A 15,181-nucleotide genomic window follows, 5' to 3' on the forward strand; every position below is an offset into this window, starting at 1 on the left:
TATGATATTTTGTTTTCCATTTCATTTATTGAGCTAGAGATCAAGTTCAGTGGGTCGGGGTCAACTGGGTGGGCTGCGTGAGTTGGGTCTTGTCTAACTCTAACGGATTCGCATGCAAATGCTAATTGACAAACCGTATTGGAGTATAACAAGTTTATTAACCTCTAAGTGGAACATAGCAACAACGAAAAAAGGAAGTTCATGCATTCAATATTAAAACAATAACAAGTCGCACTCCGAGCCGTAGCGGTAGATGATATTACTTCCGTCAGCCATTGACCCAGTTGATGCTTCGCATTGGCTTCAGTTTTGCATTGCCAAATTTATTTGTATATATACATACATATATAGATATATACATATATAGTTTAGTTTAGTTTGGTTAGATCGGCTGAAGGGCGAATTGGTGACAAGAAGCGGCACCATCAGCTGTTCGATTGCGTTCGCAGTCAACTCTCAACTAAGAACTCTTTTATAGGCGGATTGGCAAAATGCTCTATGCTTGGCTTATACCACTTGCAAAAAGCGATTTTAAAAACAATGTTATTGCTCAAGTTTGGATAGTTGAGTAAAGTTGATCTTACGGCTCAAAGTATTTATTTACGTTTGCTCAAATTGTTGACTTTCGCTTTTATGAACTTAGAGCTTCTTAAGGCTAGCTAGCCTATGGATACCCTGTACTGAGCTACAGATTATATGTACGCCCACAGTCTCTCTCAGAGCTCAACAGATCTCGAGAGTGACTTTTCGGTGGGCCGAGAAACAGTTGAGCGTGGGCCAACATAAAACCAAACCCGTTAATAATGCTCGACTGTTTGGTATAAATAAAAGAAGAAGAGCCGAACTGGCTGGCTGGCCGGCTTGTGCGCAGGGTATGGGCTGAGCCGAAGACGACCTTCAACTGTGCGCTGTGAATCGTCTGCTGACCGTTAACCAGGTGTAAAATGTAGCTGTAAAATGGTCAAAATGGTCAAGTCTTGCAGCTTGGGTAAGCTTTATTAATTAGTCAACTAAATTATCATTTTTATCGACGTACGAAACCGTAGCCGAATCCAGTTTACGGCTGCCTTTAAGGTTTTTAATGCATACAAATTGTGAATTTTTACGTGTTACATTTTGGGACTGTTTGGAATTTTTGGACAGGGTCTGTGCTTTTGGCACCTCGGCTGTGTCTCAAATGAGAAACACTTCCGCTTTTGTTTTCTAGCTGGAACCATACTAAATGCAAATTTGCATTGATTAGTGCGTCGATACGAGCTGAGTTTCCGGCTTCCGATATAATGGACATGAAAATTACTTGCGAAGGTCGCCAAATCGAAGCTGTTAAGATGATTTATGGCCAAAGTACTGGGCGTTGCTTGCGAGCAACTCGTGTGTTGTGGCCAAGTTCAAAGTTGAATTGTTCGCCCTTCGTCAATGTCATCGAGAAGTTAGAGTATGCAATCAATATCTCCGTCTGTCTTTTTGTCTGTCTGCCTGTCTTTCTGTTCCCATTGTTTCGCTGTGCCGCTTTTGTCTGGATAACACTGCAACGGCGATTCATAAATTCAACTAATTTCGTTCAATTTGCATCTGCGTGTCGGCCGGTGCTTTGTCATTTAATGACTGCGCCCAACTGTTGTGCTTCATAAATATTTTCCCCCAGACATGGGCCCCGTGCTCAACTATCGTTCATGGATTGCACGATATTGAATAATACGAACGCTATTCGTGGATGACGTGTCTCACCGTGGCCCATTTATTAGATTACTTGTGGCTTGAGTAGGGATATATGTAATTTGGTAGAGACATAATTTTATCTTGCCTGAGGGGCATTACTTGATGGTAGCTCTAATTAGAATTAAACTCTCGATGATGATTGTATAAATGATTTATTTATGTGATGGCGTAATTTGAATTATAGTTGTATTAGTGGTATTATGTTACGATATATTTCAGTTATCGTTCAACTATCGTTGGCATTAATGACCGAATTTGAAGTATCGATCTAATGCAATCATCATTTAGAATTTTAAACTAAGCAATACCGAACGATATAGTGTAGGTATGATCTGTGTAGGATTGCAATTTTCGATATATATCATAAATATTACATTCATCTGATAGGAATACAAATATCGATCAATTATCGATCGAACTAGCGATATAATGTACAATAATGACACTCATCATATTTAACTTAAACTATCGATATAAACATATTCATTTTTTCAGTTTATTAATTCATTATATTAGCTAAATATTCATCGTTCGCTTTCTATTGCCATCTCTATGGACACGCCCCAATTATGTGTGGTTGACAAAAATGTGTGTTGCCTGCTTTTAGGCAGTTGACATAAATTGTTGAAATGTTTGTTGTTTGCCTGCTATATTGTCTATTGAGAAAAGAACATAAGGAGTAATATGTCTATTAAACAAGCAGAAAATCGTGTGACTATACAGAACTAGTCTATTATTGTAGTAGTAGTACTGTATTCTCAGAAACACAGAAACTACTCTCAGTGCAGCTATATTAAACTATTAAATATCTCTAGGCTTTTTCGATATAGTATATATGCATATACGTATATATATACAGTCGAGTCTCGATAATGAGTACCCGTTAAATCAAAATTCGCGATAAATCGAACAAAAGTCGATTCCCTTGACAGAAAATCGTTCCCAATAATTCTCGATAATTTGAATTATCGGATACCTACTGTATATATGTATAGCATACATCATTCAAAAGTATAGCAATTAAATTGTTCATAATATATTTGATTTATTAAATATAATAATATTTTAATGCATGTATAAATAATTTTTGTGAGTGTTGCTTACAAATAGTCAAAAAAAAAAAAGGAAAATAGTTTACATACATTAAACTAATTAAATATTATAAAAAAAATGATTTAAATTATTTAAAAAATAATTGCAAAACAATAGCTATGTTATGTCTAACTAGAGTCTAGAGATTATATACGATACATAACTATGACTCGATTTCATGCATGATGCCATTGCATTCATTATGTTGCGATTGGATGGAAAACCGATTGTTGTTTATGTGTTGTTATTGTTGCTCTGGCGTTATGTGACAGAGCCCAAACAAATAACAAAAATGAAAAGAAGAGAGCGTACACTTGTGTGTTGTTTGCTTTAACACTAGATTGAAACAATGGCAAACTTTAGTCTGAGATTCGACAACAGCAAATCGCAAATCGCAAACAACAAACAGCAAAGAAAAAAAAATAGCAAGACATTGTTTATAGGTCTGACTGTCCGTTTGTCCGTTTGTGTTTAGTTTTTAAAGCTAGTTGACCCCTGAGCGCACCTGACCCCTGCCCCACGACTGACTCGGCTAACTGCTTGTCCGGCTGTCAGCAGCTGTTGCTGTTAGCGTCACGTTGCTGCTGTCGCTGTTGGTGAAGTTGCTGTTGCTGTAAATGTTGCTGCTAGCTGCTGAGATGCTGTCGCTTGCGCTGTCGCTGTCCTGCCGCTTGACCTTATACTCGGGATTGTGGAGCCAGTCCTCCTTGATGAGATCGGCGCCCTTTTCGGCTATCATAATGACGGGTGCGTTTGTGTTGCCGCTGCTGATGGTGGGCATGATGCTCGCATCGATGACCCGCAGGCCGCGCACGCCGTAAACGCGCAGGCGCGGATCGACGACCGCCTCGGCATCCCAGCTGGGGCCCATTTTGGCCGTGCCGCATGGATGATAGATGGTCATGGATATGGTGCGCACCTGGCACTCCAAGTAGGCGTCCGACAGAAACTTGTGCTGCTTGCAGTTGGGCAGAGGCTTGCGCCAGAGCCGGCTGCCGAATTGCTTGAACACTTCCGCCTCGGCGACGCGCAGCGCTATCTTGGCGCCCTCCACCAGAGTCTTCGCGTCCAGCGGGTCGTCAAAGTAGTTGGCATTGATCAGGGGATAGTGAAAGGGATTCGCGGAGCGCAGGCGCACGGTGCCACGGGAGCGCGGACGTAGCAGCAACGGCATTATGGTCCAGCTGTCCTTGTTAGCAATGGGATGATAGACCTCCTGGTACACGGACTCCTTCAGGCCCATGACCTTCTTGACGCGCGCCCCATTGTCCGAGTTGATGGAGGCGGGCGCCATGTGGAATTGTATGTCCGGCCAATCGATGCTGCGATTGGAGTACGGCGTATGCACGAACGCCAAACCTTCGACGCCGCCCAATGTGGTCATGGGTCCGCGTTCGCGCAGCACGTACTGGAAGGTCACGGCAGTGGGATTGAAGCGATCTTGGACAATGGCCACCGGCTTGTCCACGAGAAAGGTGAGGCCGCCCATGCCCACATGATCTTGCATGTTCTCGCCCACGGGCAGATCTTGCAGCACTCGTATGCCATGCTTCTCCAGATGCTTTCTCGGCCCCAGGCCAGAGAGCATCATCAGCTGCGGCGTGTTGATGGCGCCCGCTGAGAGAATGACCTCCCGGCGTGCCGCAATCCGGTACACCTTGCCGTGCTTCACAAACTCCACAGCCTGGGCACGCATGGTGCCCGGCTCGATAATGACCCGGGTCACATGCGAGTTCATCGACAAATGGAAGTTGGGCCGTTGCCGTATGGGGCGCAGGAAGGCCTTCGCCGTGGAGCAGCGTGAGCCGCGTCGTATGGTGCCCTGCGCAATCATGAAGCCCGCCTGCTGGGCCCCGTTGATGTCCCGATTGTCGTAGCCCAGCTGTGTGCCCGCCTCCACGAAGGCAGCGACCAGGGGCGTGTGCCAGGGCGACTCCTGCACAGTGAGCAGGCCGCCGCGACCGTGGTAGGGGCTGTTCGATAGATAGGGATTGCGATTGTCCTCGGACTTCTTGAAATAGTGCAGCACATTTTCATAGTCCCAGCCGGGATTGCCAAGTGCTGCCCAGTGGTCGTAGTCGTGCCGATTGCCGCGCACATAGAGCATATAATTCAGCACGGATGAGCCACCCAGAACGCGTCCGCGCGGCCAATTGCATCGATTGTTCTGCATGCCCAGGCATGCCTTGGTCGAGGGCTCCGTCTTGTAGGCCCAGTCCAGCTTGCTCAGCTGCAGGTAGGCGGCCAGCGAGGGCACGTCCGAGATCTCGTTCTCATCCGGGCCGGCCTCAATGAGCAGCACCTTCCACTTGCGCACCTCGCTCAAGCGATTCGCCACCACCGCCCCGGCCGAGCCGCTGCCCACGACTATGAAATCGTACTCGGGCCACAGGTTGAGCTGGTCGAGTGGTCGCGATTCCGGATCCACTGCATCGTAGCGATAGTAGGTGATTGCCGCCAGGAGCAATGGTATCAGCCACAGCCCAGTGGTAACCACTCCGAATGTCGACTTGATGACCGTCGTGATGAAGAGAAGATTCAAAACCATTTTCGTTGATCTTCGGCTGCTCAGCGATGACGTTGGGGGTTCTGTGTAGGATTTACTATTTCTTTCTTAAGGGTTGCGTGTCTTCCTCTCTCTCTCTCTAGGTCTTCTTTCTCTTGTGCATGGCGTGGCGTCTATCACCATCCGCTCGGCCTGCTACTCCTGCTCCTGCTCCTGCTGCTGCTGTTAGTATTTCACTCTCGATAGCTGCAAGAAAAGAAACGTTGTTAATTGTATTTAAATATATTTTATTGCTTCTCAAGACATGGGAATATTTCACCAGTCATGTGATCAATTAGCTCCGCAGTAGCGAAACTAACTCTACCGCTCGATAGATCCTTCTTTAATGAACGAACTTTCTAAAGTTCTCTCAACATTTGTATTTCTTATGGTCAGTCCGTACATAGAAAGCAACTTATAGGGTTCAACGAGGCTCGCACGTCGTGAGAGCCTAACGTCACGACACTCTGATTTCAAGTGGAAGATTGAAGGCACTACGCGCCATCAAGCGATGCACTCCCATGCTTGCACTTAAGTTTCAATTCAAGTCAATTTTACAGCACTTTGGCTTGGGGTGCCAGAGCATGCTGGCCCAATCCAATCAAAAGTTGTGGTACCGGTACGGCAGCCGGTGCTGTTGCAATTGTTGCATTCGAAATCATCCTCAATCGGTTGGCCATTGTTGTTGATATGCAGCTGACTGCCATTGCATTGATTGCAGTCACAATTTATTGTGGCAATGCCAGCATACCCCTCCACCTGACTCGGCCCCAGAGCGGAAAGGGCCTTTGGCGTTTGGCAGTGGCGGTCGTGCGCGACCTTGACGGCTATTGCGGCCAATATCGTTAAAGTGTGGAAAAAACGCAACCGCTTTTGGCAGCCACAACAAATGCGGCTTATAATGAATGTAAACCACGCAAAGCGCCGTTCAAAACTGCAGCAGCAAGAGCAGCAGCAGCAGCAGCAGCAGCAGCAGCGATAGCAATAACAATAACATATACAAAAGTATCTTTTGTTGTTGCTACCTCTTCTGTTTGTCTTTCAAATCGTGGGCCATTCGTTTTTATTACAATATCTACAAGCTCTGATGTAATAGCTACCAAAATGTTTGCTTTTGTTGCTATCGTTGTTGTTGCTTGTTGCTGCTGTTGCTGTTGCTGTTGTTATTGTTGCTTTCGGTTATAATTGACGCTAGCTTGCGCGCTCGATTGGTAAATTTCTACAAATCTACATACGAAATATCTTTTTGTTGTCCATTTACTTATCGGACTAAGCATAATTCATTTGCATTGTCATTCGATCAGCCGTTAAGACTGAACAACAGCAACAGCAACAGCTGTTGTCACATTGCTGTTGTTGGCTTGTTATCGCGCGGGTGTTGAAACGTGCAGCATTGCGTCGCTAGGCCGCCCCGTTGACAGTTAAGCTTTTTTGTTAGCCAGCCAGCCGGCTAGGCACAGTGGGTCCAAACAACAACCAACAACGGCCAGGTAGAGTCGATGCGACAAACGCCAACTAGTTCCCACCAGCGCTGATTCATGCATTATACACTCTGTGCTGTCTTCCATAAATAACATTAAACATATGAGAAACTACCTTTTGGACAACGAGAGCAACGCCTCATTGTTTGGCTTTGGATGATATTTATACACTTTACTTTTAAATCGCAAAGGAAGTACATTTCAGTTATGTTTGATGAAGAAGAAGAAACTGTTTAAACTGCCTCATAGTACAGTAAAACTTCGATATAAATAGAAGACACTCCATGAACAAAAATGTACATAGAGAAGTAGAGCCCTTAAGGCTTCATCGATTGAAAAATCTATACGAAATCTATTGAAGTATGGATTGAGGTAAATATCTGGCAATAAATCTATCTGCCGATAAATATCGATTAATATAAATATTCGTTCACATTTATCCAAAATCGATAAATATCGATTATTTTATCTGAAACACATTGAGCAAGTGCAATGCATAATCTCTTGCTTAGCTTTCAGTATTATTCGATTTACGTTGGCATTAAGTTAGGGTATTCTCCCAGTTGACGTTACATTACGCCCCTCTCTGTGTCAGTGTACAACCGTGCCGCCAAGTCTTTTTTGCTGCTTGACTGCGCCCAAGTGAAAGGCCAAAGGCTGCTCATCAGCTCTGGCTTTGACTGCTCTATGACTCCAGCCTCAGTTGCTATGTCTCAGCGCTTTCTGAACGCAGCCAAAAAATAGTGAAAAAAAAAGAAGAAGAAACAGGTGGCTCCACTATTTATTTTAGCGACTGAAGTTGTAATTGAAACTGAAACCGAAACGCGGGACCAACGCGCACGCATTTCAGATAATTTCCAGCTTTGGTTGTTGTGCGAAAAAAAATACGAACCAAAACTAAATGAAATGTTTGTAAAAATGTCGAAAAAAAGTGGCACAAAATTGGGTCAGCGACAAACAAGTTTATTGAGTTGCAGAGAGAAAGAGAGAGAGAGGGAGAGAGAGGGAGAGAGAGGGAGAGAGATCGTGAGGATTGCCTGTGGTGCCAGGTAGGCCAGGCAAACCAGTTGGGCATCTCGACTAAAAGCGACTGCTATTGTTAGCTCTTGCCAAATGAGTTGAGTATGTGTGTGCGTGTGTTTGTGTGAGTCAATTAGGTGCAACATTTCCTGGACCTCAGCCATTGAAGGCCAAGCCCATGCGTTGCAAATGTCAAGTTTGACACGCCCACGCGCAGCCAATGTATCTGACGGATGCGTTAACAGTTGACAGGCAGCCAAAACAACAAAGTGAGCGCAATTAAAATGATTTTGTGCGTTAATTTGGCGTGAGCCATACACAAACACACACACACATACATAGAAATACACCCAGCGCCGCAAGAGGCCAAAGTCAATGGCCAGCAACAGCAGCAACAGCTTGAGTTTGGCTCTAGGTTGTTGGGTTGTCGTCAGCTCTCGGGGTCGCTAATGTCAGTCACCTTGACAGTCATCAAACTCACAAACTACCAACAATCAGTTCGGGCAGCGCGTGCTACTTGGGTCAATGTGCCAATGGGCACAGCAGCAGCAGCAGCAGCAGCAACAGCAGCAACAGCAACCACCAACAGCAACAACTTTATTCACTTGCAGCAGCAATTGTTGCTTTTAATAATTAAATTAACAGTTGAATGCGTAGCAAATTTGTGATTTAGCTGTTATTTATTTAGCTGCAACAACACCCAGCTAAATTGCATTGTTTAATTGTTGCTGTTGCTGTTGCTGCTGCTGCTGCAACTCTGGCCAATGCGTGCGCCCAGTTCATTAGTCAAACGCGCGTTTGTGTCCTAAGTCTTTTGTCTGGTGCAGCCAAGCGATGAATTCAAACCAAATTGCATTAGCCAAGCCGGTGCGAAGTGATTCACAGCGTTGCCAGATGTTGCAGAGAACACATATTTAAGAGCTGAACTAAGCTTCGGCCAACTCTTAGTCAGCTCTGCTCTTGTTAAATTAAACTATAATTTACATCGAAGCATGCCTCTGTTTGGCATTCAGATGACTTGTTTATGTCAACTTTAGCAGACACTTTTAAGAGCTCCAGATATACGAGCTGGTTGAGGTCTACATATGCTCATGTTAAAGTTGACAAGCACCTAAAAGCCAATCAAGTATGCAAATTATTGGTTTCGCTCAGCTGTGGTTATATATATATCACTTGTTGAGGTTGACATGCGCTTTAACGTGCACTTCAAATTAAATTTCGCTTACGCTGTTGCTTCTTCTCTCGCAAACTAGCCAGCAACAGTCTGAATGCATATCCAAAATGTGTTGGCAATGTTAACTAACTGTTAAATATATTTCCTTGGAATTCTATGAATTCCGATAGATCAATCGATTATCGATTATTTACGGTTTTTTGGCTTATGATTCTCAAACAGTTTCAACGCAAGTTTGATTCGCTCTCTCGCAGGGCGAGGGGGAGTAGGGGAGGGGGTGTTTCAGCATTGCTTGCAGAATTGTTGTTTGCCCATGCTTGACAAAAAGAGTCACAGTATGTAGTTGCCATTGTTGTTGTTGTTGTTGCTATTGCTGCTGCTGCCACTGCTGTTATTGCTGTTGTTGTTGTTATTGTTGGTGTTATAGCCTACTTATCTACGAAAGTGCTGCGTCAATGTTTTTCTTGCTTTTCCTTTTACTCATGTATCCCATATATCTTTTCAAATGTATCCCGCAGTTGTTGTTTTTGTTGCCTTTTTATTTTTGTGGGCGATTGCAAAATGTTGCCGCTTGCAATCGTCTGTTGCTGTTGCTACTGTCGTTGTTGCTGTTGCTGTTGTTGTAGTCGCACTTGAGTGCCTTTTGCATTTGCCCAAAACGCAGAGCATATGGGCTTTTATTATTATTTTTGTGAAGGGTATGCACATATGTATATCGTACTGCCAGCTCGAGTCAATAGGTCCGGCAAAAGTTGCTACAGCTGCACCTGCACCTGCACCTGCGCCTGTGATTGCATCTGTCCCTGGCAAAGGTTTCACTCCCCACAGCATTGCCTTTCACACACACATATGGAGATCGAGACACACACGCACTCAACTGTTTTCTTATCGATAAAAATCGTTGCTTACTTGAAATTCTACGCGCACGAAACACGAAAATTCGCTTGACTTATGGATGGGCGGGCAGCTCAGGCGGATCCTGCGCGCATCGATGCAAACAAAAAGCGAAAAAAAAAATGTATGCTTGTTGATTGATGTATATCGTATATCGTTTATCGTTAATCGCTCTGGCGCTCTCCCTCTGTGTGTGTGGAGCTGGAGCTTTGCGACCGTGCGGCTGTGTTGCACGCTTTCAACTGAACGCAAAGTTTAACGCGAAATCCGTGCAAACGAGCCAAGCGCCGACTGCGGTGCTCGCGACGTCAGCAGCATCGGCAACTGTTTGGCAATAGCAACAGCAGCAGCAGCACCACCAGCAATTGCGCTGACAACAACAACGACAGCAACAACAACTGAGCCAAATGGTTAGCAAGCGAGCAGCTGTTGCATATTATTGGCACATTGGCATCAAACTTGTTGCCCCTCGAACATGTTTGATGCGCTGATAAGACAAGCGGCGATCGAGCACGATATTGAAGAGCGACAAGATTGTGGATGCAAGTGCGAGACAGTGAGAGACTTGTGAGAGACAAATAATGATAGCATTAAGAATAAACTTCAGCTGATGAGAGGCTCGAAGACTAAAGAATCTATCCATTAACTATGATGATAATTAAATATAATTATTATATTCCGCATAAAATACAGATACAGTTTAGATTATGGATCTGGTAGTAAAAAAAAAATATAAATTAAAATGTTGTCATTTATTTAGCTCAAGCAGAGCTCCAACTAAAGGAACTGATCCTGCGCGAGAGATAGAGAAAGGTGAATAGACTTTGAGCTAAGGCCAAGCAGTTGAACTTGTTCACTATGGAAAGATTGCATCAAGTATAATGGACAAGAATTACAATGAATAATAATTATAATAATTGAGACTATAATGCAGCCAAAGATGAATCGAAAGAGAAGGGAATGCAGAAGACAAACTGCTTGAAACAGCCAAGCCAACAATTGGCTAAATGAGAGATAAGCTGTAATAGAGAATGAAAAAATGTGGCCAAGAAACGAAGATAAAAAGTTTTTGAAAAAGTGTTAAGAAGAAGAAGTTATATTCAAGATTTTTTTTACCAAGTTAAGCCAGACTTATTAAAGTTCAGTTCAAGTGAACATCGAAAATGGAAAGTCAAGTTGAGTTTGTGAATAGCTTTTTAGGTTTGGCTAGAATTATTTTGATAAAAGTGAAATGAGAGTTAAGAATCAGTAGTATAACAATAATATATGGCAATGTTCAATCATGAACATTGAACAACATGATCATAACCAAATTCAAAGCAATTGAGTATAAAATCATATCCAAAGTCAACGCAATTGAGTATATCGACTATAGAAGGCAAACTATGATAATAGAAAAAAGTTGCTTTCGGGAAATGCAAGGGAAGAACGTAATGTTGTCATAAAAGTCGATTGATCGAGCGGCGATCAGTTAAGTTTGCGTATATACCATCTGCTTCTATGAACTTTATCCGAGTAATCCAAAAAAAAGCTATTGCAATTCATATAGATCAGTTCAGCATAGATCACTGTAGATGGCCAGCAGGTGTATACGTATAGGATGTGATGGTTTTCAAATATACAGAGATAGTTAAAATATTGCCAAATATGTCAATAAATGCAGATAAAGGATATGAATACAATTTGTAAAATGAGATATAGAGTTTTGCTACAAGTATTATATATATTACATGTATGACGAGTAGTTAAAACTAAGAATAAAGATGTAATAGAACTGTTCTGATTCTTAAATGCTTCTAAGCATATATGTGTGATATATAATATATATATATATATAGCTAAAATCTATATATCATTATATGATATGTCTATTTATAGAAAACTAGTATAGAATTTAATTGATTTCTGTTCAACTGTTGATAATAATAAATGCTTAAAATAAACATATTTTAAATAACAATATAAAATATAAATATAATAATAAATATTTCTAATTGAAATTACCCAAAGCTACACTCATTATATATGTATGTACTTCATGTTTACGTCTGCTAGCAATAGAGCTGACGATAGGAATGTTCTTCGGCTTGCGAATCTTGGCCAATTGGGGAAAAGTTGAAGAGAATTTTGTAGCTGGGCAAAAGCAGGGTTCAAAACTTGGTTAATTACACTTGCCCCCAAAATTGTGGTTAACACACTTGCTGCTGCTGTTGCTGCTGCTGCTACTGCTGTTGTTGTTGTTGTTGTTGTTGATTGCATGACCGCATTCCACGAATAACATGCGCATTCCCCTCCACAGGCAGCAGATGCATAAATAAAGTAAAATCGTTTAAGAGAAGAAAAAAACAAAAACAAATGGAAAATAAAGTTATTTATTTGCTGGCTGAGTAAAGATTTGGCGCATTTTGGTCTATTTTTTGTTGTTTTTCTTTCGTTTTTTGACAGTCTTTGGCAGGCAGCCCACAGGCAGCAAGGCAGACAGACGGACGGACAGACGGACAGATAGACAGATAGGCGGGCAGACTGACTGGAAACGTTTTTGCGCCATTTGCTGATTTTTGTCACATGTTGCGACTATAATTTATGTAATCTAGAAAGAGAGACAGAGAGCGGAAGAGAGAGTGAGGGAGACTGGGAATGGAAAATAAAAAGAGATTTCAACTGAAACTGTAACTTGACCAGCTGAAGATTTACTAAATCATGTTGAAATGCTGCTGCTGTTGTTGCTGTTGGTGTTGTTGTTGCTTTTGCCACTGCGGCTGCTGGGTGTTAATGTGCAATTAGCCACGTTTTACGACTACAGGTAGGTGGCTCCGGCTGCCAGTTCCATGCGCCAAAAATTCATTTCGCTAATGCTGCAAAAATGAAATGTGGCCGCCCTCAAAATGTGCTTAAGTGGTCGGCATTCAGAGACTTGCCCAACTCTTAGATACCTCTCGATTTCTGGGAGAAATTTTCCTTTTTTTTTAGTGTGCGCAGATTTTTTAATATTTCTTATTATTATTAAACAACGAATTGTGGGCAATAATAGAATATTCTTAAAGTACAGAGTCCTTTTCCTTCTCTGCCTCACTCTTTCTTATTCTTGCTCTCTCTCTCTCTCTCTCTCACTCTCTCTCTCTCTCTCACTCTCTCTCTCTCTCTCACACTCTCTCTCTCTCTCTCTCTCTCTCACTCTCTCTCTCTCTCTCTCTCTCTCACTCTCTCTCTCTCTCTCACTCTCTCCATCTCTTTCCTTTTCTTGTCCACTCTCTATATCTCTATCTATCTCTCTCTCTCTTTTGCCTCTTTCCCTCTCATTCAAAATCTTCTAGCAATTTCCCTCTCTCTGTTTTTCAGTCTAGCGTTTGTGGTCAGATCTTACTCAGAGTCCTTCTCTCTCTTTCTCCTTAGTGCAGCTTGGCTTGCATTGAAAATGGGATTAATTGGCATACATATGTATATGTATATATATAAATAAACATATTCGATATCTAAGTTTAGGTTTCATATTTTAAATAAATGAATAATGAAATATTGAAAATATATCTTAATAATTGTATTAATTGTAATTGTATTCTATATACAAATTAATATATTTTACTAACTAATATCAGCCTGCACAGTAGCTTGGGCCAGATGGATGGTCATGTAGTTCCTGTCAACAGCTAAATCATTCTGCGTTTCGAATTCTTAATATTTGAGGCACATAGTGCGACCTATATAAAGGCTTAGCTTCAATTTGTGGATAAGTGGAAATTGCTTGACACCAAAGCCCTGCATGCTCGGCGTTCAATAAAGCCCATTTGACCTACAGGGTATCTGGCAAAAAAAAAAAAAGAGCAAATTATCGTGAAAAGCGACTTTCGCTTGAGGCTTCAGGAAGCGAATGAACCTCTCCAAGCTGCTCGCATCAGAGCTGCACTGCTCTGCTCTGCTCTGCTCTTGTCTCGTGGTCTGCTCTGGCCCGGTGTTGCGGCAACCGCGTCCAATTAATGGCCAGTTAAGACAGCAAAGACTCTTGCTCTGGCTAAGGGCAGTTGCCAATCGCGGCGCGCTGCTCTGCGCTCTGCGCGGCCTACGTGAGCCCAATCAAGTGCCGCGCCAGACACCTTCCACTTTGGCTCATGACGTAAGCATTTCCATCGAACTGCTCAAAAAACAACAAACAAAAACCAAAAACTATATAAAAATTTGTTTTTATTTTTGTTTTTTGACAATGCTGCCTGCCAAGCGTTTCCCAGATGCCCGTGTGTCCCCCGCCGCCGCCGCTCGACTGAATTGCAAATGAAATTACATGTCTCCGATATTCGTTGGGGCGGCACCCGCCCCGCATCGAGTCGGCTCGGCTCTGCCTGGGGCTCTGCTAGCGGCGCTGCTTGGAGTTCGGCTGGGCTTCGGTTCGTTTTGAGTTCGTTTCGGGCGGCATAATTGACCGAAATTAAGCAGACATTATTCAATTTGGTGCCGTATCTGAAGACAGCTGCTTTTGCCGGCATTGCTGTTTAGACCAACCCCTCCTCTGCCTCGCCCTCCCCCTCCCCCTCCCCCACTGTTGTGTGTTTGACTGCATCGTCAAATGTGTTCGACATCACGTCGACACATAAACCCGACTTGCTGTCGTCTATTGCGGCATTTATGGGATAGTCATGGAGAGGAATTTCATATAGAGTAGTAACACATTTGCCAACACATTCGTCGGCCCCAGCTCGAGCACTACTCAATGCTGATTGGATCAAGCAAATTGAAGCCCAAAATAATACCCACTCGACCTGGCACTCGATGGCCCATTGGTAAATGATCTCTGTGCCGCTGTCAGCTCTCGCGTTGCAAATGAAAATTATCTGGTTTGTTATATGGATGGGTCTTATCTTGGTCATCTATAGGCTATAGCTTTGTACAACTACCCGTACCGGAGTGGAATTTCATTCAAATTCAAAATGTAATAGATGACATCGAGATAATAACTCTGAGCCATATGTTGATTGATTGAGTCATTTCTGTCTCTCTGCCTGTCTCTTACGTGCGGCATGCGGACTATAATTGGGCAACTTTATGTATAGTCGACTGGCCCCCATATACATAAATACATATACACATATACATATGTATATGTTTAAGTTAGTCAGATCAAGGCACGGAAACTATCAAGTCTTCATATTTTTAAACTAAATCGATTCAACGAGATCGAATCTTATGAATATTGCATTTCTCACCATATTTTATACTATTTATTGCTGTTTACACTTATTCGCGTTGAAAATGAGTATATTGGGT

The 15,181-nt window shown here is 42.8% G+C and overlaps 2 protein-coding genes across 6 annotated transcripts in view; one reads left to right on the top strand and one right to left on the bottom strand.

Annotated features, from left to right (window-relative positions):
• Flo2 (flotillin-2) overlaps positions 1 to 15,181 on the top strand; it is a 125,143-nt gene that overhangs the window by 25,123 nt on the left and 84,839 nt on the right. The window lies entirely within an intron of this gene.
• LOC108656493 (glucose dehydrogenase [FAD, quinone]) lies at positions 2,781 to 10,294 on the bottom strand. The gene is made up of 2 exons (XM_018108604.3): positions 9,941 to 10,294; positions 2,781 to 5,563 (listed from the first exon to the last, which is right to left on the bottom strand). Exon 2 carries the CDS (start codon positions 5,357 to 5,359, stop codon positions 3,344 to 3,346), a length of 2,016 nt encoding a protein of 671 aa, XP_017964093.1. The 5' UTR covers positions 5,360 to 5,563; positions 9,941 to 10,294; the 3' UTR covers positions 2,781 to 3,343.

The sequence above is a fragment of the Drosophila navojoa genome, chromosome X, assembly GCF_054131105.1.
Source record: "Drosophila navojoa isolate 15081-1374.11 chromosome X, UAZ_NAV_1.0, whole genome shotgun sequence".
Classification (NCBI taxonomy): Eukaryota; Metazoa; Arthropoda; class Insecta; order Diptera; family Drosophilidae; genus Drosophila; species Drosophila navojoa.

Coding starts and splice junctions, on each gene's coding strand:
- LOC108656493 (XM_018108604.3), bottom strand. CDS start 5,359: ATGGTTTTGAATCTTCTCTTCATCACGACGGTCATCAAGTCGACATTC.